This window comes from Gnatocerus cornutus, chromosome 5 (assembly GCF_029298725.1).
Source record: "Gnatocerus cornutus isolate USDA-ARS CGAHR chromosome 5, icGnaCorn1.1, whole genome shotgun sequence".
NCBI lineage: Eukaryota > Metazoa > Arthropoda > Insecta > Coleoptera > Tenebrionidae > Gnatocerus > Gnatocerus cornutus.
In genome coordinates this window covers 17768957-17795714 of record NC_142237.1, presented here as the reverse complement: position 1 = coordinate 17795714, position 26758 = coordinate 17768957, and the positions used below count along the sequence as shown (strand labels likewise).

The following is a 26758-nucleotide window of genomic DNA, read 5'->3' as shown; positions in this document are numbered from 1 at the left end:
ATTAAAATTTAATTATACCGCTTTATTTCCCACACTTTTTGAATACGGAATCATACAAAAAAATAATTTCAGTTTAATGGGAGTTACGTGCGCAGTTTCGAACTAATGAAGTGACGCGCTCTTGACAGCAATAGCAATGGCGTCAGTCAAGAATTTGCGTTTTGTGATGTTGTTGTCGTCCATAATCGTATATTCTTAAGTTTGAAGGCTATGATTAAGTTTAAAATTTCGTACGAGGTCTTTGAGTTTCCAACTTCAAAACTTTGGAGCAAGTAGCATGGCTTTTGTTCTTAATACGTGCAAAATCTTATAGTTTGTTAAAGTTGATTAATATTTTATGCAGATGCGTTTATCGTAATAATTTTAATTTTTTATGAATGTTCGTTAAAAACGGTGTGCTATGAGTGGAAGTGGTGAAGAGAGCAAGGAGGTTCATAAATCCTTGCCTTTAGATTTGGCTAGAAATCAGTCAGTGAGAACTGTAGATGGGAAAGCCCCCTTGATTGTGAGTCAGGCGTTGCGTGGAATGCGCGTCTTGGCTCAAGGTGCACCTACAAATTCAGGGCAATCACCTTCCAATACTCCAACTATTATCACGACGAATATAGTGCCCCATACAGTATTCAAACAAGGTGAGTGCACTTTAAAACATGTGATGTTGTTTATTTGGCCTAGTTTCAGATGCTGCACGTACTCAAATTACGAGTATTTTGACTAGTAGTCAAGCACAGCCCCAGGGCTCTGCCAGCATTACAATACAAAGACCCACACAGATTACTTTATCTACCACGCCAGTTGTGGCTCAAAATGTTCCATGTGGTACAACGTACCACGTCCCAAGAGGACCAGCAGTCGTTGCGAACATTGCGGCACCGCGAAGCAACGTGGCAGCAGTCAGAGGACCCATGGTAGTGGCTGCACAAACTAGTGGACAGGTAAGTTTCACTTTACATAAGTACCACTCTAGTGGTTGTTGTTCAGGCTCACGCTTTTGTGCGACCCCCTCGCACACCGAGCCCCGCCCCAGGAACCGCCTGGTTGACCAATTCCTCCAATGGTTCTCAAATTAAGGGGGCTACAACTGTGTTAAGTTCTCCCGTTCGTGGAGCTAGCGTGACTGGAAAACCCCAGGTGGTTTCAAGGTCACAGACTGGGATTCAGAATGTTTCAACAATCAGGCCAGGGACTGCAATACTCCACTCTGCTATTACAATTGGGCATTCTTTCAAGCCTGGACAGAATGCTGCTGGTCTTCAAGGTTTAGGCAACACTGTGACTATTGCACAAGTGCTCCCTGCTAGGACCCAGGCTGTGGTTTATAGTGCTAATACTAGTAACCAGTTTACTCCCAGATTAACAGTGGCGAGTTCAGCTCAGAACCAGAGACAAAGTATTACAGCCAGACCTGTGGTGAGTTATCAGTCTTTATCTACAGGGAACTAGAATGTCGTTACAGGTTACAACAGCGCGATTAACGATCCCTGTAAATGTCACACAAACAGGAGCGCGTCTTGTGACTCCCCAAGCAACAGTTCTCACCTCAGGAGCAAGAATAACCGCAGTGGCTTCTCAACCACAACAGTCAACAGTGATTGGGACCACAACCAACAGGATTGTCACCACTCAACCCAGCGTGACAATCGGGCGTTTGTCGGTGGCGGCAGCAGCACCACCACAGGTGTCCAATTCTAACATTATACCGCCAACTAGGACACTGCACACTGTGGTTTTGGCAAATCCTTCTCAACCAAGGAATGTTCACACTCAAGCCACTAAAGTGATAACACAGCCTGCTCAAGGTTGGTGATGATACTTCTTATTTTTTTTGTAACTTTTTGTTTATAGGTGCCATTCATTTTACTCCCATACCTGCTACCATTAAAACAACACCGACCGTGGTTACAGCTGCTAATAATAGAACTGGTAAGTTAAATGAGAATTGAATCACAGATTTTTTTCTAATTTTCGTTTATAGTAAATGTGCCAACTGCAATAGTGAGTCAAAGGCAATCAGCTGTGGTTTCGTCACAAACTATACCGATCGCTAGTGTTTACTCGCAAAGCGAAAATCAGCAAGGAACCAATCAAACTGCAAATGTTCTTATTCACGCTTCTTTATCGTCTGTTCCCAGAAGAACATCACCAAGTGAGTTAACAATGCTAAAAACATATGTTTTAATTTGAAAACGTAAGTCATAATTAGCCGCATTTTTATCGTACATTAATAAAGAATGTATTTATACAGGTTTACTCAGCGGGGTAAAAAAACAGATTCTGATTGATATCTTATCTACTGATAAGGTGACTAAATTAAGTTTTTACACGGCCAACACGGTAGTACGTAATCTAATTCTCTTGGTTTAATAATAATAATACAGTGAAGAACATTTCAAGTGTTTTTATAAACTCATCAATTTTTTTAGGTAGGTCCTGAATATTTGGTAGTTTTAGGAGACGTCACAAATAGGATAGGTTTTAATTTTATTCACGCCTACATGTAACAATTTTGTATAACTTTTATATTGCTTCTTCACTTGAAAAAATTTACATCATTGGTCTCTCAATAGAAAGAAATATATAGTTATTTCGCTTCACTGGTTTGAAATTGTCTTGCGCGAATTGAAATTGCAATTCTAATTTTTATGTGAATAAGGCATTTCCAACGTGACGTCACAACCCGTTTCAAATAGATATTGCTTCGAATTTAGGTTTTTTGGCCTCAAAATCATGAAGTGGCTAGTAATTGGTTAATACATTAATACACACAATTATTTTGTGTGATATTTGATCAAAATAATATACTATTATCAAATGCAATGCTTTACTTGTCCACAGACCGGAGGGCGGGGCTAGTGACGTCACTGTGACGTACTTGGAAGTGCCTTATTCTGACCTGATGTGCCATTAAAACTTCTTTCACTTAGCAGGCCGATAACTTCATTTGTTTGTAATTGTCACTGACAATCTATTATTGTTTACATTTTTCCAGGTCCGACAAGCGCACCTCAAACTAGCACCAGTACCACAACGAGCAGTGTTTCAACGTATTCTCTCGCAACTGGTACGTATTTCTACGATGGTTCAGGGAACTATTCCGTCGCTCGTTCTTTCGGTCAACAACCAACATCTTTCGCTGCTCTTCCACAATCAACCCAACAAATTAGGCCACCAACTTTAAATACACAAGTGCATGGTATGTATTTTCTTACCTCGTTAAATAAACAAGATCACATTTCGAAATATTTAATTCAGTTTTGATAAAAACCAAGGTACCGATGTTTGTTGATACAATTTTATCGTTTTCTTATAGGTATTGTTGCGAACCAACAAATGAGGTTTAATCCAGTTATGGTGGTTGACCAGAACCGTACTCAACAGTTTTCGAATCAGGCCGAAATAAATACGGAGCAACCGGCCCCCACGAAAATGACGTCTTCCCCTCGTCCGAGCATTTTGCGGAAGCGAGATCATGAAGGTTCTCCCTTGAAAGCGGCGAAGAATCTAACACCGGTTTTGACGAATTTAACTCAGCAACCCTTGCCATCGACTTCGCCGCCGTCGCGACCGGATTCTAGAGGCAATGGGCATAGTTCTGGAGGTAGCACTACGATCTCCGCCACGTCTAGTCCTGGTTTAGCTGAAGTCAATGAAGATAGCTTGCCTCATGTACCTCTGAATAAAGAGGAAGAGACTGTTAAGCCGCCCATGGAGATGAGTCCGAGGAAGAAACCCAGGAAACAACAATTGTGAGTTGTGTGGGATGAATTTGGAGGGTGTTTACGAGGGTTTGTTGCAGGACTGGGAGTAATGATATTGACGAGCACAATGATGACATGCAGTTTATTTCTGAGAGCACCATGAAGAAGGATCCGGATGATTCTGATGGTAATCAGTCGGATGAACCGAGAGATGGAGCTCCGGAGGCTGGACAAGTGACCACAGTGCGGAAACCGGCCTCTGCTAGCTTGTTGAACAGCTACCGGCAAACTTGGAAGGCTACCCACAATCATTATCTAAGGTATTCTGATGTCAGACCCAAAGACGAGAGACGACCGACGATCATGGATTTGGCCAACCAGTATAGAGTGCAAGAGAAAGTCAATGGGTGGAAAATCTATCATCTCTCGACCCAAATGGAGGACTTGGTACGTTTCTTATTTCGGTGTTTGACTGTTTTGACTGAAATATTTTAGGCTGAGCAAGAACAAACCGTCTATAATCAGTTGAACGAACTACTTAAGAATACAGAATCTCAAGAGGCTCTAAATTTTGAAAAGGACATAAATAGAATCAACGAACTAATTAAAGTGAGTTAAGAAAAGCGGAAACGGTAGCTGAGGCTAATTTGTTCGTTTTTAGGGCAATCTTCAAAGAATCAAAATTATAAATGACGGCATGATCGAAGCAAAAACTCAAATCATGAAGATTTTCGATCACAAGGGACACGTCACGGATATAATAAATCGATGTGCCAGTAAGCGTAACTTCAAGAAACGGGATAAATCTTAAAATCCAGTCATGTTGCCACTCATAATTTTGGACATTTATGAAATCAAAAGAAAAAGAACGAAAAAGGGAATGCTTTCTAAATAGTTTTTTATGTATATTCCTGCGTTTTAAATGTATTTATTTATTTGATGTTGGTACTTTGAATATAAAAAATTCTTAAAAATGTCCTAAGTTATGTACAAATAATTTTGTAATAAAAAGTAGTGTGCAGCTTTTGTACACGATCGTGTATTATATTATTATTGCATCCATTGATGGATGAAAATGAGAATTTTCCAGTAAACTTACTGTTGATGTTTATAATAAAACGGTTTAAATTTCGACAGTATGTTTGTGATTAATCCTTGAAACGAAAGCCACAAAAAAAAGTAAAACGTACAGAAGTTTCGTAAATGCAAAAACAAATTGTGATTGTGATTTGTAGTTTAGATTATTTATTTTTGATTTTTATTCTACCCCTTGGCATCTAGAAGGTCACCAACCATCTGCCTAAGATCTGCAACATCCTGTTTCAGAATATCCAAGTCATTTTCGGGACCAGCTGAAGAATCTTTATCTCTGAAATACCTCTGAACTAACTGCGACATAAGTGCAGGATAATCGTTCTTTTTTTCCTCTTCTAAAATTGACTGTTAACTCTTATCATGAAAAAACAAAAGCAACCTCTTAAATCTACTTTCGGCGCCTGAAACCACTCCATGAATGTCGAAATTCCACTAGGTGTGGGCAACAAATTCAAAGGCGATGGTAACGTAGACTGCAACATGTACTCCAAATAAAAATCAGTTTTCCCAAATGTCCACTCAACATCGATGTTATCTAAAACTCGTTGGAACGTGGAGGACATCGTTGCGATCAACATGTTAAGAATCATAATGACTGTGAGGACCTCAAAAAGCGCGAAAGCAATGTATCCAACAGCTTCGGTGAAGAGATGTTTGTTGATAATCGTAGTATTCTCTGTTTCCCCCGGCAAATTTTCAATGATCACGTCCGCGGTTTCTAAAGGAGCCATGCAGAAAACGGCCCAAAAGAAAGTTTTAAGAGTGGTACTAAAATCAATGAAAGAAGACACTTGGGCTGTTTTGATAGCGTTGGAATCAACCTGAACCATCCCATCGTAGTAATTATAGAATCTGCACAACCCTGCAGTGAACGACAGGATAATTATCGTGAAAATCGTAAGATATTTGGCCATGTCTGAGCACATTTTTCCCAAAGAGATTTGCAGAGGTCCCAGATAATAGTTTAAACGACAATAAAACATCAGTTTGAAGAACGTCATGATTGTAGCTACCGCGAAAGTGCCTTCAGCTATCAAAATCGGGTCTAAATGGTGCCAGAATTTTCTCTCTAAGTCAACCTGGTCGTTATTCAACGCGTCTATGTACGATGCTAACCAAAAAACAAAAGTTAACACGAAGAACGTGTTGGAGATGACTGCGTGCCAGTTCCAGAGGTATTTAAAGTATCGTTTAGGGCCTTGAATTAGACACATTCTGATCACGCTCCAGCAATTACCCACAACGAACAACAAAATAACAGGTTCCAGTCCAGAATCAGGTGGAAACCGCTTCTGCTTCGTTTTCGACATGTTCGATTCAAGGAAAATAATGATGAGGAAGACGAGGTATGCAGCCACATGGTTTATCATGCGGTTTACTGGTATGTTCCAATGAGCGACCATTGGGTGCTTCGGAAGGACTATGCACATTGCGGCTACGACGGGGAGCATAACAATGCGGAAGACAGGATATACGATTTTTGCTGGTATCGGTTTTAGGTTGTAGTCATGCCAGTTGCTGTGCCAAACTGACTCTACTATGTGTTGAATGTGGGCATGAGCAACAAAGAATTTTTGCTTGTAGTCCATTGCAAGGACTAGTCGGGGATACGCGAAAATACTCGCGTTTTGAATCCCGGATTTTTGTTTAAGAACTAGTTCTACTTCTCCCGAATTTCTGCAGCCACCGACTAAATCTACCGCGAAGGTGCTGACTTCTTGAGCCAGCTCGTTGTATTGGTTCCGGAATTCGGGAACGAAAAAAGCGCAGTCCCTCAACTCTTTCGACAACTGAAAACTCGTAAGAATAGGATCCCGGGAAGAATGACAGATGTAAGCTGGATTGCACACAGATCTATACAAGCTGATTCTTAATTGCTCTGCATGTAGAAGATCATCTCGATCTAACTGAGCCCTGCAATCAACACATCTGCACGTCGGTGAATGTGGCTTGCTTATCGTGTGCCCTCGATCAATCAACATTTCTATAATTTCATAATGCCCACATTGAGCCGCCAGAATCAAAGGAGTAATATAATCAGGAAAATCAGAGCTGTGCGTCACGCCAACATACTCAAGACTCGGCGCAGCTGATCTCTGTTTTTCCAGCAGCATTTCTAAAATTCGTGGTTGGTTATCACGGATCGCATGCAGAACGCAGTCGCCGATATCAACGTTTTCTTTTGTGAGTAAAAACTCCACCATCGCTTCAGAGTGGTCTTGCACGGCTACTAACAACGCCGACACTCCTTGAAAATTCATGCAATTTATGTTAAAACCGGGATTCTCATTTAGAAAATCACTAACGGCGCCAACGTCCCCTGAAAAATTAGGGATTTACAAGGATAAGGGTCTTGTGAACTAATGAATACCTGAGTGAACTAGTTCAAAAAACCGCTTTTCAGACTGCAGGAGATGAGGGAGTAAAATGCTGGGACGGGGCATGAGCAATTCATCGTCTTCCTCTAATCTCCTGTAACCCATTCGGGATTGAGCTCTGGAAAACGGGTTCAACGAGGGTGGAGGGTGAGGAGAGGCTCCTTGGGGGTTTTCAGGGTCTTGGGCCATTTTTGGATTAAAATAATGTAGAAACTTAAATATGACGTAACATAAGCGTTGACATTGAAGGTCGTATACTGGGTGACAATGTTAGGGAAAAAACATGACTTTTTTCAGTCAATGACTAACAGACATGCGACGCGACGTCTTTGCCCTTTGTACGATTTATGAAAATTGACTCGTATTCAATTAGATAACAAAGAGTTAGAACTGACTTTAAACATGAAAGAGGTAGACGCTTTTTCATGTCTAATAACGTTTTGCCCACGCTTTCTTTTAATGCCACTATAAGTATTAGTCGAATAATTTTTAAGCGCCCCCAAAGTAATTTAGTTCTGTATCTCAAACACCGCCCGCACGAGCAAGACCTTTACTTTTTCTGTTTATCTTATCGGTCAAGCGGCCCCTGACATTTAAATAAATTTAAATTATCGTGAAACAATAAATTTCCATTTTCGCTTCCGTATTGTTGGGAATTCGCGAGGCGGATTGATTTTTTATGAGGAGAAAACAAATTTAAAGTCAAGTCTATTATGAATAAAAAATGTTATTAGTCTTGTTGAAACGAAGCGGATGTTTGAGTCATTTCAGCTGAAATTTCAAAAGCGTACTCTTTGTAATAACAATAAGATTTTCGTCGGTTCGTTTGACAGAAAAATAACTATTTCTAGTTGTGAAGCTGATTGCTTGTGATTGATTTTGAATTTGCTCGTTTTCAAACATTCCAAAGTCGGATAAATTTCTACCTAATGTAGCTGAAAGTTTAGTTTTAGAGTTCATTTTAAAGGAAATCAAGCGTAACATTTTTGGAATATAGAACGATGCACCCATTAGATGTCGAGGAAGTTTTGCAGAAAATGCAGATATTACAATCAATAACGTTTTATAACTCATAGCTATATGAAAATATGAGTTCGTAAACAGTAATATAGGGCGCCCTAAATAGAAAAAGTTGTATTTATAATGTGCGGGCTTCTTTGGGCACAACTTCTTCTTTGAAGATCTATGTACAAATAAACATTACGGAATGATTCCGAATTTATCTAAAACAATTAGCTCGGCTTAAGTTTCACAAAAGTTGTTTACAACAATCTAAGATGTTTGTGGGTTTACAAAAAGAACAAAGTATTTTTTATAAATTCACAGCTTTTAAAAATGTTAAGTTTCTTGTTGAAATTAAGTGGATTTGTAAACTTTGGTTCTTGCAGGTGATGGATCGCTGCCAGAAGACTTTTGACGGGGATCCCGCAGCATTTTAATCAAATCAAAAGTGGTGACACTTCTGACGTCAGGAATAGACAATATGACCCTTGTATTTGTTTTGTAAACAGTTTCCCTCTGGAACAGCAGAAAGGAGTAGGAGTGCTTGAATATTTCATGGCGTGAATTCAAGGAACATCATCGAGTCACTTTATAGTAAATGAGAAATCTTGTATTACATCAAGTAAAGTTTATATCTACAAATACGGTTGTAATTTGTGGCTGGAGACAAAAAGGCAATCTTGATCGTGAGGAGCATTGCCGCTCTTGCACTTACTACCATATTTCACTTCATGGAAACACTGTAGCTGTAAAACGACCAGTTCTACAATAATAAAATTCTTTTCTATAACTAATAAGTCAGTGTCGTTTCTTGCAAGTCTGCGATTTCTTCAGTCTAGAATGGCATAAATGAGCCATTAGTATCGGAGTACAGGCATATCCTGAAGCAAAGACTCGGTTTCTTTACGCATAATTAAAATATACGATATTACAATAGGAGGAGGCGGAGTTTGAGCTTTATGGGTAAACCGTGACAGAATGTGGTATTGAATGGAATTACAATATCAAAATATAGACGTATGGTGTAAATAAATCCATTCATCATTCGGAAATTCGACGATTAAGTGGCTATGAAGTTCCTACAGGCATAACAACGAGATCCGAACACTTGATAAGTATCATTTCTATTAATCATTTTGTCAGTTCCACCGCGGCTTGATTAAAGTGGAGAAAGCTTGAATCAAACTGTTATCATTTTGATAGCGGCTATCACTGGATTTAAGAGCGCCGCGACGCGGCCATCAGAAGCCACTTTTAGAATGAAAGTCGTTATTGATTCAGCGACATGTCTGAAGTTCGAAACAACCAACCAAATGACTTTAGAAAAACGGAAACGACTCATCTTTACCTCTTTGGCAAGTCTACTTTTTCTATTTAATTATAGACCCGATCAAGGATGTCTGTCCAATAAATAAACGGCTATTTTTTTCCCAAATACCGTCGCTAAAATTTAACAATAAATCTGCTATAATAACATCTTTGAATCCTAGCAGCGGAAACAAGACCTGCTGATTAAAAGAAGCTGTAGTATTTTTATAAGTTATAGTGCTGGGATCAGCGCCAGACCACCTATCAAGCTAAATTATTTAAAAACTGATTATATAAAAAAGAAATAAATTCGGCGGTAGCTAATCTCACCGCCATTTTCCTTGAAGGAATGCCGGGATGGTCGTTATGATTGACAGACGGTAAATGTTAAAGTTTATTTATCATTTTATTTGACATCAATGGGTGATGTTTAATGATGGGTTCGACCTATCGACCCCATCTTTCTGATTAATGGTAAAGTTAATCTCGCGCCCATCTTTCAGAAAAAAGCGTAAATAAATTTCCTTCGAGGTAGTCAGTTCCAAATGAAGCCGATTTTATCATCTGTAATGTCTCTTGTTGTTCGCTTTCCATATTTATGGTCGCAGAAATAGCAGGTTTAGCACATTCTGTGGATATTCGTCCTGATAACATATCGAGACATTGTATGGAAGAATACGGTGTAATTAGAAATGCCGACAGCATTTCCACTAGTACACATGTTGCTGTAATGATACCATAAATTGAAGAAACAGCTGCTGTTCATATTAGCGCCACGATCATTCGTCCTGTAAAGTAGACTTCTTGAGGAAGATCGTTTAAATTCCTAGCGCTTCGACCTTTCCTGCTATCCCTAAACGGGACAACTTAATGTCCTGTCGTGCAACCAATAAAATGTCGATAAGTAAGATCGGAAAGCCCTTAAGCATCTTCCGATATTTTATGCATAGATAGGGAGAAATTATGCGGTTTTCTGGTGTTTTTTTTTTCGACACGATCACGATCGATCTTTGAAATTTATAGCGCTATAATAATTATCCTCTCTAGTTAAATTTTCTCGTTCGTCTCATAAATTCGTTAAATCATTACTTTTGAAAGTTGATTCTACAGTTAAATGTGCAAAACGTTTTAAAGCAAATCGCATATTACAGCGTGTTATGTTAAATTAGCACATATTTCTGCTATGTTACAAGTGAAGCGATTTTCAAAACAAAGCAATAAATTAGCTGGAGATTTTTCAGTTTACGGCACGGCACACTAATTACTTTGAATGTGAGACCAAAAAATATAAAAATCCGAACAAATTTTTACTTAATTGTGCCCCGTCTACTTGAACCAAATTATCGCTCCAAACAGATTTAAAATAAGATATGGAGCAGTTGTAAAACAAAATTATTCATTCAAGCTTTTATTTCACTGCCCGTTGGTCATAAAAACAGTATAAAACTTCACGATTACTCTTTTCGCAAATGTTGTTTTGTATATGGCGAAAAGTGTTTCTAAGAGGAGTTCAATAAATTTGAAGCTCGAAAAACAGCCTCATTTCACGGCTCCGGCAAGAAAGGCTTTTTTTAACGGGGTGAGCTGAATTTTTCTGTTTCCTGTACGTTACAGCGACAGGAAGCTTCGCTTGGTACCAAGAATATCTGCACATGGAAGTTGAATATGTATGAAGTTTCCACAGTTTATGATTTGCATAGTTGAAGCTTTTGGAAACTGACCGATGCGGATGTGGGGTAAACTTCCAAGTACAATTCAGCAAATTTTAGGAATTTAAATGGATGGGATGCCAATATTTTCAAAATAAAAAGTATTGGAAGATCTTTTAATTCCCGAGCTAAAAAGCTTTCGTCCTCGGTAAAATTTTCTTTGCATTGTCTATCAATTACAGTTGTCATCCGTTCCAATAGAGTGTTTAAAATAGTGCCCCATCGTGTCCTAATCGCCCACAATAAAATTGACATTAATGGTAGCCCATTTGAATACTAAGAAGTTCGATGATTATCTCGCATGGACTATTAATTGCCGCGTACAAAAAAACGTCTGTCGTTGCTTTTCAACTAAATTGGCTATTGTTTTTGGATTATGAAAGTGTTCGTGTTGATTGCGAGGATAAAAAAGAATATTTTCTTAAAAAGGAGAGAGTGACTCATTCGTTGCGATTCAATAGTCATGTACTAATACAGGCATGAATAATTCACATTTCCAAAAGTACAGTGTCTTGTTAACGATCAAGGATTAGCCAATGGCCGTTGAAACTGTAATTTGGGATTTTGTAAATTATTACGCCAGTTCTTATCACCGTCTTCTTCATATCGTAGATATATTAATTAGATAGATAAAATTTCTTGGCGGAAGTCGTTTTTTTAGTGGTTTTCTTAAAAGTAAAAGAAAATTAACGCCACTTTAAAACGATCGTTTAGGTATAATCACGTCGTTTGTCGAATCATTAAAATTTTAATCATCGTTAGTGTCATCAAATCTAAACGGACGTTTTAAAAAATTCCTAATATTTTAAATCTCAGAAAAACGAGATTTTGGGATTTTTTCAATGTAAACCTGGTCGTATCCGGGTGCACATCGAGAGTTTATAACACTGCAAAATTTTAGATTCATCGAGCAATATCTTAGCAACTCTAACGGATTTATTTAAAAAACAATTTGGAAACTAGGTTACGTAATGTGAAAATTACTACACGGTGGCGTTTGGTGCTTTTAGCGTCTTCTGAATTTACATTTGAATAGCTATTTGTATGCTTGAGGTGGCATTCAAATTAGCAGAAGCGATTTGTGCAGAAATTGCGTTATTTTGCAAATACCTGAGACGAAAGAATCAGTGAAACTAATCGTACGTGTGTTTAAGATTTTCACGAGGTCTGAATGGAAATAGTTTGAGCCAAGTTAAACAATGAACTTTTCACTTGTAGCTTCTTATTTCACAGTAAAATATTTTATTATTTACAATAATACTTAAGATCAGGTAACTGAACTTTGTGTTATTGATATAACACGTTATTTTGTATAAACTGAGTCATTTCAGAGAATGTTCACATTTTATTTGAGCTCAAGGAAATTCTTATTAATGTATGCTAATAGAATTTCTTGAACTAAATTTTTGTATTGTTGTTAAGCCCTGTGTGAAGTAAACAATACAATGAGAAAAATAAATAAAATATTTATAAATTTTAATAATTTAATAAGACCCCTTAAACGGAAAGCAAAAATCTGAACTTAATGACAATCAATCTATAATTTTTTGTAGCATTTCATTAATTTTTTGCCACATCATTACAATGTCGTTATCCTTTTAACATTCCTAAAACGAATTAAATTATAACTTTGAGTTCTTGTTATAAATTGTGTAAATTATAATTTAGAACAGTCATTATCTAAGAATGTATGAGCCTGGCGTGATTGCAGTTTTTGGCACATCAACTAAAATCCATTTGCCATCAGTAGTGTAATCTCTTGTAACTCTAAGGTCCTAAGCTAAGCTTACCATTATAAATATCTCCCTAGATTTAGCTTGAATTCGTGAAGTTTTGACCTAAGAACTAGTCAGAAGTGTTAAAAACTAGTCGAGGCTGTTATCTTATTATAAAATAATTTTGGGGCATCAAAGCGATAATCTGAAGCAGTCAAATTGTAGCCTGAAGGTGTTTATCTTGAGCGTGGTAATTTTGTATGAAACAAGGTGCGGTGATTATTTTTTGGTAAAGTGAACGATGCTAATGGCATTTTGTTTAATGGGCAATTGAAATTTCTTACTACTTCTTAGATTTGTTTATTTTCTTCATCTCGTTGGATTTGTAATAAAAGTATCATTAACACCGTTAGTGTTGTTGACAAAATAAACATGAAATCGATGGGAGAAGCTAATTGGTTTCTTCAGGCGGCGGAAAGTGGGATAAATAGTGGTAAACTTTAACAAAAAGTGGCACCTGTCCCAATTTCCCGGCACTTTTTCAATTCTAACAAAATTCGTCAAATTTAATAACCGGAGATTAGTACAAAACTGTTGATTCAATTCAAGACATGCGACAGCCCATTTCGGCGCCGAATCCATCGATTGGTACCTTGCATGTTAGTTTTTTATTAGACAATCTCAGAAATGTGGAGAAATGGTACAAATTTGTTCGCTCAGCGGCTAATTGCCGTAAATCTTTTGAATTATTGCAATATTCCTGTCAACACTGACATCTAATTTATTTCTAGTTCACTATTTACTCGTGTAAAATGTAACGTGATTTAATTCAATATGCAACATGTTGACAGTAATTCAAAGTAATCAGGACATTGTCAGGATGTTCGAAATGCTTCCGTCAAAGGAAAACGACTTTATGTGAGATTTGGTAAGATGACGAATTAATTAAAGAAGATTTTTTTTTGAAGGAGTTGGCAGATTTCACGCTGTTGATTCAATCTACGGCAAACTCCTTTTCCACAGCCAATTTTACTCCCTTTTTTATCTCATTGCAGGATCTCTGAATTTTGGTAACTCAGTCAACACAGACATTCAATTTATTTCTAGTCCAGTACTCCGGTGCAAAAAGCGACGCGATTTACTTCAATAAACATAACGTTGACAGTAATTTAGAGTAATCAGGACATATTCAGGAAATCCTAAATACTTCCGCCGACGAAATGCGACTTTATGTGGTACTTTAACTTTAAAAATACCTCAGTTTTTCGTCTAATTTAAGAACAAGAAAGTTATTTTCAGGTCGAATCTTTGTGCCGCCTTCCAATTACTCCTTAACAAAATTCGACAATTATCCCGAATGTGGCATTAGCCAGAAGCCACGATGGGCCAATTAAAATATCATTTTCAAGAGTGTTAGCCGTGTGCCGTTAATCGTCCATAAGCGTTGCGCATCCGGTGGCAATGTCGACAGAAGAGGTGAAGAAGAACTTGGACACACTCCTCATCGGAAACGAGGATAGTCGCGAGAGTCGCGCGTGCCTTTGGGGGCGTACCACGAATTGTGTGGACTTAACCGCGTCAGTTTCTTTAGTATCACCCGGTCTTCGAATGTTAAAGCACCGATCCCAACTCTCAAGACCCTTCGCACGATGTCTTTAACATTGTTCGACATTTCTGTGCCGTGGGGATGCTGACATTAAGTGGTTAATGTTGTGTGGGGTATCGCGATAACAATGCTAATTTCTAAAGAGGATTTTCAACAGACTTGGTGCCGACTTTCAGGAGATATGAGTTCGCATTTCACTTTACTTAAAGAAGTAGGTAATGTTTTTCTGTTTGAAAAAATGGTGTTTTACCACACACGAGAAAATGCTTTCCTTGAGTGCATCACGTTCTTTCGATATGTCGACGCGTGGGCTATCAATATTTCTTGAAATTTGCGCTAATTCTTTGATTTATTACACATAAAATGTTACATTTGCTTTCAGTGATACATAAAATTCAAATTACGACAGGCAAATTTTGTTAAATATACACGATAATTTTTGTTTAGAGGCAAAGAACTTTTGAAATGAGCCTTGTAACATTTTTCAACCCACTTGAAGCGAACTAATTTTAATGGCACAACTATAATTATTTATTATATTATTTTCGTTTTCATAATTTAAATAAAAATCATTCGTTATTATGAAATAGCCAACAAAATTGAGTTGAGTCTCATGTAAATTAGTTTGTGGGAAAATTACGAACTAGAATTTGGCCAATCACTTTAAATATTCAAAAGATAAAAATATATTTTGGGCTAGGCTAATAAGCAAAAAGCTTGAATCAGAAGAATAAAAAGTAAAAAAATGTAGCGCCTTTTTGGTCCGAAGTTCCTAGCAAACAATTAATTAAAATAAGCTCCTCTAGCGCGATTTTCCCAGCTGTCGCGAACTTTCTGATTCCACTTAATTTCAGCCGAAAATATACTCCTCTCTCGTATCTGTTTAAATATAAAACAAACATTCCACTAAACTCTCCATTTTATTAACGCAAACAATGTCATTTTAAAAGCAGCTTCACAGGTGAATACGGCAATGCCCTTGTGTTATAAATAGCAACAAAAATTGGTTATTTATGTACGAAATTTTCAAATTTAGAACACCATTTAACGTAAACCCATCCGTCGGCGTTGAAGCTGTCATTTTTCGTTAATTTTCGTGTTAAGTACATATTTTATGACTTGTTATTTTATTGCTCCAGAACACCATATTGAGAAAATACGACATGAAGTTATTATGTCTCCATAAAACTGATTTCATTATGTCACATCAATATTCTCCGTTTTATGGATGAGAGACTAATTTATTAAAAGTGTAGAACCACCAGTCAAAAATCTGCAAATCATGATGGGGCAATTACAGGGTGTAAGTGGGTTGGAAGAGAAATCTGTTGGTAAAACTGATTTTGTTGCTCCTTCACAATTCGATCATTCAAATTCGTTTGTTTAATTTAATTTTGAAGCAATTACGTAAGCGTAATTAACTTGCATAAATTAATTCTTGCGACATTAAGTACACAGCGCAAAAATGCATTAAGGTAACCGACGCATTAACACAGTTATTAATTTTAATAGCTACTCTCATCAAAATTCTTTGGTAGGAGAATGTTGACAGTTCTCAAATTTCACAGTGCTACCAACAGACGAGAAAACGCAAGGCCGAGTTTGTGAAGAGAGTCATTAGAAGATAAATTTTTAAGCCAAGATCCGTCGCTGCTTATTAACTGAGCTGTTAGTGGCTATTTTATGGCAGCTGCCAATTATGATGAGAGAACACAATCCGTCGTAATTAACCGAAATGAAGGCAAAATAAAATTTTTAGTTTATAGCCAGTAAGGACTTGTCTAGGTTTAGTAAACTAGCTATAAAGTGGGATTATCGGACGACTGTAAGTGCGATGTTATGAGAGTTAGATAATCCTTCGAGTGTGTAAATAGTCTAAACAACTAAATTTCTAATTTACGACGAGTTTGACATAAAATGCGGAAAAAGCTTCCTCAGCACTAATCCGGGAGCGCTTTTCAAGCGTACTTAAATTTCCAGACCAAAAAGTCTAGAACGCACTTAAGGGACACATTGCAATCGATTTATAGTTATTGTTCAAGTTGGGGAGTTGGGAAAATATTTCTCTGTAAACGAAAGTCACTTTCCTGGGCGAGTTTTAATTGTGAAGATGTTCCACAGAAATTCGTAAATTTTTTATTGTTCGAGCTCCTATTTTAAGCAAACCAGTGCCGTTTTTATGGAGATAGAGATGTGTCTAACATTACAATCTGTAAACACACCGTTTTAAACTTTCAATAAAAAAATCCAAACATGATTATTGCGTAAACCTGGGAAAGTTACGACTCGCGTTCCATATAAATTCGACGAATAAATAGTTTTGGAACTACTAGGTAACTAATTGTGTAAATAAAAGTACCTTTGAAGCCGAAAATATACGGTTCAAAGGTGGTTCAATTTAAATCAAGCAATTAAAGCTGAAAAATTGCGCCGCATTGTGTTCTTAAAATTCCCGACGACAGAACAAATTGTCAAATCATTAATTTGCAGGAAAAGTGAATAAAAATGACTCGTTAATCTTCCAGGAACGCGAGTTTTGTTTTCTCAAATGAAAGAACTCGGAAAAATGGTTGGTTTTGTTAAATAAATCGAGAAATCAACATTTTATCGACCGGTGTCGCAAGTGTAAACAATCTTGTGTTGCGAATTCTCGGAAGAGATTTAGTGTGGATGGATATAAAGGTTGCTAGAAATCGTTATGGGTGTATTGCAGGAGAGGCTGAATTAATAACGAAATTGTAACGTTGTTTGCAAAGTTCATTTTATGCGCTAGTTTCAGTAGATGAAGCGTTGCTCGTTTAAGGTCTCCCTTTGATTAATCAACGCGATTTTTGTTCTTCATCGTCGATAAAAGAATGTAACAAGCACTGAAAAGACTTGCAAATCCACAATGTAAGGAAATTAGAATTTATGACCATTTTTTAAACAGAGATTTACGATTGTACAATTGCTATAAATTCCTGCGCATAGTTGAAATTGAATGTAATGGCACGAGTCTAAGGAAAACGAGTGATTTATTTAAGGAAAAGCAACCATTTGGAGAAAAATATTTTAATTGTCAGTTTTAATTGGCTATTCTTTACCTGAATGAACCCGATTTTCATTCAATTAACTTTGTAAGTTTTTCCATTATTCGAGGGTTATTGACTGCTGTTAATAAAGACTAATTAATTTTCCCTAGAACGTGGAAAAAAAGGATTAGCTTTATTTCCAATTCATTTAACTTTCTTACAATCCGCAAATATTCGCTTAATGAAGCAGGGAGAGGTATATCCCCAATTCACGTTCTAAATTGTTATCTTTTGCAATTTTCTTCGTCTTAGTGTGGCAATTTAGGATTTAGCTACCGGGGAACCGAAATTTAAGTCAATAACATCGTTTTGGTTTTTTCCAATGGTCAGCATTAGTGAGAATCTTTATCTATAATCAATTTTTTTCTGTAAACAGTATGTACATACGGTACTTTAATAATAGCTTCGAAGGCTCCTGTCGATAATAAACCAATCACTCCGAGCTTGGAAGCCGATATTATAAATTTACCACGTGTAATTATCCTCATCTCTCAATACCTCTCGGTGATTTATGGTGATTGATTTACGCGAACTCTCACAACTAAGCTGTTTGTGTCTCTGGTTTATGTATTTTTTGTGATTTATTGCATTGTGAAATATCATAAAGTTTATTACTCGTAGTGACTTCTAAATCAAACGGTTATAGAAAATAATAAAAACACAAGAACTAATAAATTTCCGTTACTTGTCTGGAAATAAGCAATGGGTTGTGTCTTATCTCCCTCGAGCATCTTGAGAGGCTTAACAAACGTGAGCAGCTATCATACGCTTAATTATACGTTTAATTGCATCAATGTATTATGCAATTTATAGGAAAACTTATTTACCATCGTGGTAAATGTTGCAGTGTGGGTTCCCGCCGATGTTGCACTAAAGGAGAGAATCATGACGCTGCATTTAGAAATTTTATGTCGCTATATTTTTCGCCTTTAAATGCTTAATAAATTAAAAATGAAAAAAGTTGGTGAAGCTTTTAGGCTTTAATTAAGAAATAGAGAAAATGAAATAATAAAATTATACAAAATCCAAAACATTGAGTCTGTTTCTCTTCTCTTTGAAATGTTTGCAAACATTTTAAGACAATTTATGTATGAATCCTTCTAAAATGAATAGGGAATGAACTTATTTCCAGCTAAAATGATTTATATAAAAAAAATATTTATTTGCCCGCAATCAAAATTCCACTCAACTTCATTCATTAGCATTCGCGTTATTAATTAAATATACAGAAACTCCAACCAATGCTCCTTTCAACATTTGGCAAATTTTCATATAAACTACCTCAAACTTTGATTATACACACCATCTCCCTGACATTATGACCTCACAAACAATCTAAATGGTGATTACAGAATCCAAGAAATGTCGATGTAGCTATCCATTCAACCTTTTCATAAATATCAAAAGCAGATCATTAATATTCAGCTATTTGGATTATATGAGTTGGAATTCGAAATTACCATAGTTTTTCGTAAAAGTCCAAGCACAGGAAAAGTTAAGATTTAAATTTACAAACATTGGTCGGTCAGTTTACGAGTGACGGTCAAAAAGCCAAAAATTTAATTTTTCCTCCGTTGAATTCGGCATAACTAAGATCGGATTCTTAGCAACAATAGTGCGAAAAAAACGATACCGAAAACCGCATCTTTCCATGTATCTTTGTTCCAGAGATAGGAAACAACTACATTTCCGGAGTTTCAAAATTTTGGTCATTTGGCGATTACCCAAAATTTTAAATTAGCTCAGTTTATAGCAATATATTTTTAAGTTTGCTTCACAAATAAGCTAGATATTTATAAAAAAAAAACTATGGCGAAAACAGCATCTTGAAATCTTGAAAAATTTGTTGCAGTTTCTTGATCAGAACGCCCAATATATCCGCGCTATCACATCTTAGGCACCAAAAATGCTGTTGGCCTGGGTTATGAATTGAATAATAAAAGCTTGGAAAAGATTGATTACTAATAGACCACATCAAAGGTGCGGGCTTTCTAACAATAGCCCACCGAAATAATTTATGCGTACAAGTTCATAGCACTATGGCTCCATAATAATTATTAATGATAATAATATAGTACGGAGAAGTGGCGAGTAATAAATTTATTATTCAAACGGACACGACTCCATCATTTTGATTCATGCATGTAATGCGGATTTATTTAGAGAGTTGCAGAAGTGCATGTTTAAGCTTCATTTGAAATCTAAACAGACAAAAAGGAAGACTGTTTTCGTTGGACGCGATGAAAGCAGTTTTCATAACACTACAGTAGACTAAATTCTAAAATGTTGGCTACTACTACCGGTTTTTTAAAACAATAAATATTTACCGGGGTAAAGAAAAAATACTGAAATAGAATTATTGTTTGCTGAGAGTCGAGTGATTTTCTTTCGCTTCTCCTTTGGAAACCGTATATGCAAGTACTAGTTTTTCTTTCCTTGCGCGACTAGAGTTTCCTCAAATGTGAAAGTTCACCAATACTGAAAATTCTAAAGGCGGATCAAATTTAGACAGTAAACAGGTTTAAAAAAGACTCAGACGTTGCAAAAAGAGATGAAACGGATCGACAAGTAATTTATCAATACAATGAAATTTTGAAAAATATTAAAAATATCAGAAAGGTCTCCGACGCGTCCCACCTAATTATCAAGAAACTGAATTTTTAAAGACACTTTACACTTATTGTAGCACATCAATAAGTAAAGTTACACTTGATCTAACATAACGAAGGCACACTTATTTGCATTTTCCATCTGATTGGTCAGGAACGCTCTCAAACGAGCCTTCTAGGAATATAATTTTAATGTTATTTATTACGATAGAAAGTTTAAGGCGCATCAAATGAGCTGATGAGGTGGTAAAAATTCTTTGAAATCCCCTAATAAACAAAAATTGTACATGACGTGGTTTAATTAAGAGGTCATTATTTTTCAACTCAAGTATTCAAACAATGCGTTAATTATTAATCCATTAATCATCGTCGCAAAAATGTGGCTGTTAAGAATTCATCTCAGACGTTTTTATCCTAACCAATTTATAAAAACGTTGAGAAAATTAATGGTTTTTGGAAGGAAGTTTGCGAAGTGATGATGAACACAGATAATACAAGTAAAATTAATTTTTGTGAAAGCTATTAAACGAACCAAAATAACAGTTGAGGTTTGGAGTGGAAAATATTTGAGACTCGCAAAGTTTTTTAATGTGCCTACAATTGAAAAGTTGAAACGACACAGTAGAACGAAACTTAATCACTTTACTGCATAGTTAGAAATTATATTATGTATATTTTCATAGTTTCAGATTTTTATTAAAGGAGTTATATCAGACTTTTTATGTTGGAATTTACCATCTCCATTTGTTTGGAGTGACGGTTTTAACTCCACTTTGATGAATGAGTTTATAGTCAGCGAATGGTCAGCAATTAATTACTCACACCTAACGAATATCCAGAGTTTAATGGAATTAATGGTGACAGTTTTAGGAGCAAATACAATAAGCGCAATATTTATGTCGTGGTCTCAACGCTAAGGCGGGAGCTAAATTAGATTCGAGGTATTTTTAATAAAAATAATTGTGCTGTGTACTGGCAAGCATAGCATATTTCGTTATTTTAATTTTTAGTCACTATTTGGAAAACCGTTACAAAAATGACAGAATTTCGCTCACATCTAAAACTAAATAACAGCGTTGTTTCTATTGATCAAACGCTCGATAATGATGACAGATGCTCACGAATTTGGGCAATTTAGTATTCACAGTGCATATAATCTCCGGGACAAATCACAATGGCTACTTTTGATACCCAACAGAGCAAACCAGTAAACATGCTTGCATTTTTGATGTCATCATTGTAATGCCAATGAAAAATTACGTCGTCAATAAATTAGCTACAGCAGGAGCCTACAAAACTCTTCAAGAACCAACTTGACAAGTAAATTGTCGGTATTAAGATGAACGAAGATAAGAACGTGCACTTGATTATTTATACACATGACTGACGAAACTATTTTTGATTTATTATAAACTAGACCATAGAAATGACGGCACAACACCTGCTCTATTTGTTCACAGTTTGAGCTGGAACCTGACAAATTTAATGTTACATAATTACATCTTTTCATTACAACCGTTACGATTTTTTAGGAGATACAATCTTCTTGTTAAAAGACCGAAGTTTTCATGACGGATCTTGAGATTATTTATTATGTTTGAAGTAGATTTTTAATTATTGAACTTAGTTGATACCTTTGATCAAGAATGTTAAGGCAACGTCCGAAAATTAGACGGTGTAAAGCAATAAAGATAATTTGATTCAAAAAAAAGGAAATAACTTCATTAATTTCAGCAACAAAGCAGAGACCAATCAATATTTATTATCCGTGCATTAAAATTAAATCGAGAGAAATAATTTTATGGCACGACATGTCTGTAATTTGACGTTAATTAGGTTTTATTTTTGTTCGGATAATTATTCGGGGATTAAGCACGTTCAATTAAAATGTCGGTGCATCTTTTGTGCTTCCAATATTAAAACCCGACTAAATATTTAGTTTCACTGACACTAAACTGCAGCAGTTTATTTTCCGTTCGATTTAAATAGAATTTAATTTAGGTGCAATAAATTTGAAGACAATACAAAGTTCAATTACTGATGTTACCACAGAGGGTCAGTTTGTCTTTGTACCCATTTAAAATCCATTATACTTTTCATCCCAAAGGACTCACTTGTAGACTAAGAAAAAGTTGCTTTATTTTCGGCAAAAAAAGGTCGCGATACTCGTATTTCTTCAGATAAAAAATGCTTATTTGTTTCGTAAAAAATTGGCTCATTTTAGAATTTCCAAAGTGGAATTCTTTACCAGTCAATAAATAAAATTATGTTGGGGGTTCCAAACAAGCTAATTTATTGCAGTTTTTGTTGGGCATTTTCATATCCACATCGATGGGAATTACGACTGAATCCGAATAAAGGATGATGGCTTTCCACATCGGAACAACAAAATTTCAATTCGCGACAAAGCTGGAAGGAATAAAGTGTAGTCAACAGTTTGACTAATAAAGTGGCGTTTGGAGGATTGTGTCGCAAAAATGACTGGACAATTTTGAAAGAACTGAAAGCGAATAAAATGTTCCACCAGTGAAGAATTGCGTCAGGAGGCTTTCGGACGGCTTTTAAAAATTACATAAACAACGTCGTCAATCATTTTTAAGACTTTAACACTCTGAATTTTTGCTCTTTTATTTCTGGAGGGATGAGATAACTCAAAATAAATTAGATAAGTATTTTAAGAATCTGTTTTGGACTTTAGAAACGAATAAATTGATTCCTTTATGTATTGTCTTTGTTGGAGAACTTGAGATTTACGGTGGCTACCAAGTTAAATATTTGCAGCTAAAATATTCGTATCTGAATTCCAAGGATCTATGGAAATGTTATTGCGTATTTACTGATCTTACAACTTCTTTATCAATCAATAACGTTCCTGTTTATTTGTAGAACTAAAATATTAGGAGTAACTACTAACTTCACGGTTATTTTCAGTGACTAAATTTTAATAATTCTGTTGGCAGGACTTGTTATCTCAAAACGTCACTTTGACAACTTGAGGTTAAGCATGAATTTATATGCATAGCTGTCATTGTTGACAAGTGTCTCGACAGGTTTGAAACATCAAAATTGGTAGATTATACAGTGCTACCAACAAAGTAATAGGAGTTGAATTCCATTTGATTTTTTTGGAGATTTTCAAGTTCGTGTGTATCTAATACACAACTTTTTCTAACAATTACCGAGAAGTTATTGATACATTTTTACCACGCTTCGTCCTCCGAAATCCAATTTGATTTTTTTTACCACCAAGTGAAAAATTAAAATTAAAATCAGCTCTGACGCCGTTTTTCAGACACTCCCTTTTAGGAATAGAAGCCACCGTGCGTATTATTATAATTAAATAAGAGCCATTCTTTAATTAGAATTTAAAATGTAGGTTCACGTCAGTAAATTTCATTCTTAATTCCTCTTTAAATAAAATTTATGGGTAATATCACAGTTATGAACGGCGCAATAAAGTGTAAATGTTCACAAAAATAATAAATTTTGAGAACATTGTGAAAAGTAATTAAAACAGTGCGAAAAAAGAGATTTGAGCTGGCCACGATCACGTTTCTGTCATTTGTAACCCCAAGAAAAATGTATTTAAATGTGGAACGACCGTTTTAATGAGTAATTTAACGCGCGTTAGAAATTTGGATCTGGAGGTCACAAATGTGAACGCCATCTATTTACAATTCGTTCTTTTCATACATATTTTTCCTTTCACTGTATGTACCGAGATTTATTGGTCGGCTTTTTTGATCACATTTCGTTGAAACGTGTTAATTCTTCTGTCGGATTTGTATTAAGCTCGTTTATCTTGTTGACCATGTAAAAATAGTAATTTACCTGTTTGTGTTTTATACACGGCAATTATCTTTTCTTCCTTTCAACGTCGATTCTCAGAGTGGACAAACACATTTCTTTTATTAATTTTGGGATTTGACCTACACATCCTCGCTCTCAGTTCATCCATTCATTTATCAAGTTAATGAAAAGTTTTCTGGCACACTTAGAAAACTTTTTGTTCGATAATCCATCTGGCACAACATTCAAACTGAGATTCATAAGTTCGCGCCTTCGTTATTCTCAACGTTCATATTTTAGAGAGTTATTTCGTTTCAGCTTAGCTTTAGTGAATAACTTACCAAGTTTTTTGGACGATGGTTTTATGGGCTTTGGCCACCAACAGTAGAACAGGCTTCAGATTTTTCTAGCTGTTGGTACAGTTGTCAAAGCGCTCAGTGCTACCAACAAAAAAAATGTCTAGCCTCAGGTAAATGAAGACGAAAAAACTGTCTAAACGCGCTGCCTACTGTTTTGCCATAAAACGGATTTCATAAAACGTAACAGTTTATAAAAAACCGGCCACGCAATCTTCGTTCTTCATGCATTTTATTGCCGTGTTAAGAACAACTTATTTATTTGAAATCCTATCAGGTGTCACCGAAAGCTATTTAACTAATATTTTTATTATAGTTGTAAGATAGCATAGTTTGTGACACTCATTTTCTTCGTCCTAAATTACCTATCAAATTAAAATACGACGAGATCATATAAAAATAATGAAACTAGATGATCCCAAATCTGCGTTAAATTCAATGTCTTTTAAATTTACAGCGTAGTAAAAACATTTAAGTGCATAAATTGTCACCAATATAGAAGTTTATAGGTTTCAAGATTATGTACAGTAGAACAAGATTTTACTCGGAGATTAGCGAGCTTTTAACGAGATCAAACACCCACTTTGGAACAGTAGCGTATCTAAAGAACTGTTTATTTGTTTACTCACTTAAAGTGGTACACGATAAAGAAAAAAACAATCATTAATTCTGTCAGTTTTAGACCATCCACTTTATAATCTCCAATTCTTGATCAAAAGGAAAAGTCAATCGCTAAAATTAGACCCCGGACATAAAAATAGCAATTTTCCGCTGCCATAACCTCGAATTTATAGCCTCCAAAGCTTCTAATTTAATTGCATGTAATCGAGCAGCTTTGCTGATTACGTGTTTTTTCGGCTCCGGTTTAAATTTTTTTAGGACGTCCAACCAAAGACAAATTTCCTAAATATATCATCTTTTTCGCTGTCTATAAAGCCGATAAATCACGTCTTGTCGTTCACGCTTCCGACAAAAAATACAAATAAGATTGTCAATTTATGCCAGTTCGCGCAGGCTTAAGATTACTAAAGACTATTTTTCCTGCAGAAAATTTTTTGTAGGCGCCAAGTTTAAAATGCGGCTCTGTCATTGGCCGTTCAGCAGAGCAAATTACATATTACTGTAACTGTAATTTCTGGGAAATGTTAATCAAAAACTGTCACATTTGTCCAGTTGTCACCAAATTGTAAGAGCACTTATTAAAATGTTATTTTCAGTGCAGTTTAGCAAACATTTTAGGTATTATAACTTCATGTTATTCATCAGTAGGTATATTTTGCGATTAGTAAAAAACTTGACAGTTGCTTGTGGAGCCATCTTATTAATCAAAATTGAGACGTATCCCATTACAGGTACCTAACATATCTCTTTCAAATTCTGCTGATTTCTATGACCGCTCCTTTGTAAATCGGTAAATTCTCTGCAGGAAAAATGACGAATAATTCAGAAACAAAAATAGAAATTTTGGCTGAGGCATTCAGAGAGCTAATTTTTCCTGTACCTACGATAAATCGAATGCGTGGGCGAATTTCAGATTGCGACTAATTTTGCAACTAAAAAAAATAAGAAATATTGCTCGGATTGGGAAAGTGGTACAAAAGTGACGAAGATAAAATTCATTGGCAACGAAAAATTAAAAATTATTATTCTTCTGTGAGTTTCACTGGAGTTTTTCATTGTCCATTCGAAATTGTTGAGTGATTTTCAGTCAGCCAAAAATGAAACGAAAAAATTCTCCACAACACTCCAATAAATCGCCGTCCGAATAATTCATTAGCAGTCCGTGTAAAACTCCGGAATTTATAGTCATGTTTTACCGAAATTAGCCATCAAGAGGACGCAGCTAACGATTATTAATCGTGAGAATTCACCGATTTTGGCGGTTTTAATTAACCGAACTTAAGTCCATTTGATACTTTCGACTCGTGTGCTCGCGAAGCTAACAAGACAATCAACAAATCACCGAAATTTCGAGTTATTTTAATCATGGCAAATGGAGGCGACAAATAAACGAGTGCTGTAAATAATGGTGTGCTTAAAAAGTATGAATTATAGGCGCCAACGGAAACAGGAGGAAAAGACTCCTGAATCCTGAATTTATAAATGTCAAAAATCTTAGACATCCATACTTTCTGGGTCATCATTTACATAGCAGCGAGTATCTGTCGTCGTGTTTGCTTTCAACCGAAATACTTCTACTTATTTATAGAGGTACATCAGCCAACATGCTAAAGAAAGATGAACCGCTATTGTTGTCGCTCGATGATTACATTATCGGAAATCTTTCGGTTGATACCTGCAGGAAAATTTTATCACTGGCTGTGGCAGAGATAAATTAATTCGAGGAAAATGAACTGTGCTGGTGAAAAGTGCAGATTTATGGAAGCACAGAACAAATTAAGGAATATTCTTGCTATGGAGC

At 36.0% G+C, this 26758-nt stretch overlaps 3 protein-coding genes across 8 annotated transcripts in view; 2 read left to right on the top strand and 1 right to left on the bottom strand.

The window, feature by feature from the left end:
• Nucleotides 1-85: 85 nt before the first annotated feature.
• On the top strand, nucleotides 86-4830 carry Sap130 (Sin3A-associated protein 130). Of its 4 annotated transcripts, none has more exons than XM_088035488.1 (11): nucleotides 86-632; nucleotides 682-935; nucleotides 982-1407; nucleotides 1457-1799; nucleotides 1846-1923; nucleotides 1976-2146; nucleotides 2990-3193; nucleotides 3311-3746; nucleotides 3797-4145; nucleotides 4194-4307; nucleotides 4360-4830. In XM_088035488.1, the coding sequence occupies exons 1-11, from the start codon at nucleotides 401-403 to the stop codon at nucleotides 4507-4509; spliced, it is 2757 nt and encodes a 918-aa protein (XP_087891614.1). In that variant the 5' UTR covers nucleotides 86-400; the 3' UTR covers nucleotides 4510-4830. The 4 variants fall into 4 exon arrangements, with proteins under 4 accessions (XP_087891614.1, XP_087891613.1, XP_087891612.1 ...); XM_088035487.1 differs by having other exon boundaries at nucleotides 982-1410; XM_088035486.1 differs by having other exon boundaries at nucleotides 676-935.
• Nucleotides 4831-4961: 131 nt separating this feature from the next.
• Nucleotides 4962-7360, bottom strand: LOC148175272 (short transient receptor potential channel 4-like). The gene is made up of 3 exons (XM_088036973.1): nucleotides 7165-7360; nucleotides 5173-7113; nucleotides 4962-5128 (listed from the first exon to the last, which is right to left on the bottom strand). Exons 1-3 carry the CDS (start codon nucleotides 7358-7360, stop codon nucleotides 4962-4964), a joined length of 2304 nt encoding a protein of 767 aa, XP_087893099.1.
• Nucleotides 7361-14606: 7246 nt separating this feature from the next.
• The window catches only part of LOC148175271 (cardioacceleratory peptide receptor-like), a 44560-nt gene continuing 32408 nt past the window's right edge, over nucleotides 14607-26758 (top strand). For 2 of the 3 annotated variants that reach the window (XM_088036696.1, XM_088036694.1), the window contains exon 1: nucleotides 14607-14722. The gene's annotated coding sequence lies outside the window, so the exon portion shown is untranslated. Of the gene's footprint in view, nucleotides 14727-26758 lie in introns of all 3 variants that reach the window. The other variant, XM_088036695.1, reaches the window with a different exon arrangement.

Excerpts from the sequence above, each read along its gene's own strand:
- Sap130 (XM_088035485.1), top strand. The coding sequence starts at position 401 with ATGAGTGGAAGTGGTGAAGAGAGCAAGGAGGTTCATAAATCCTTGCCT. Across the intron at positions 1,800-1,845 it reads GATAACACAGCCTGCTCAAG|GTGCCATTCATTTTACTCCC; the intron begins GTTGGTGATGAT and ends TTTTGTTTATAG. Across the intron at positions 3,194-3,310 it reads TTTAAATACACAAGTGCATG|GTATTGTTGCGAACCAACAA; the intron begins GTATGTATTTTC and ends GTTTTCTTATAG.
- LOC148175272 (XM_088036973.1), bottom strand. The coding sequence starts at position 7,360 with ATGGCCCAAGACCCTGAAAACCCCCAAGGAGCCTCTCCTCACCCTCCA. Across the intron at positions 7,114-7,164 it reads TTTTGAACTAGTTCACTCAG|GGGACGTTGGCGCCGTTAGT; the intron begins GTATTCATTAGT and ends CTAATTTTTCAG. Across the intron at positions 5,129-5,172 it reads GCCGAAAGTAGATTTAAGAG|AAGAGGAAAAAAAGAACGAT; the intron begins GTTGCTTTTGTT and ends AGTCAATTTTAG.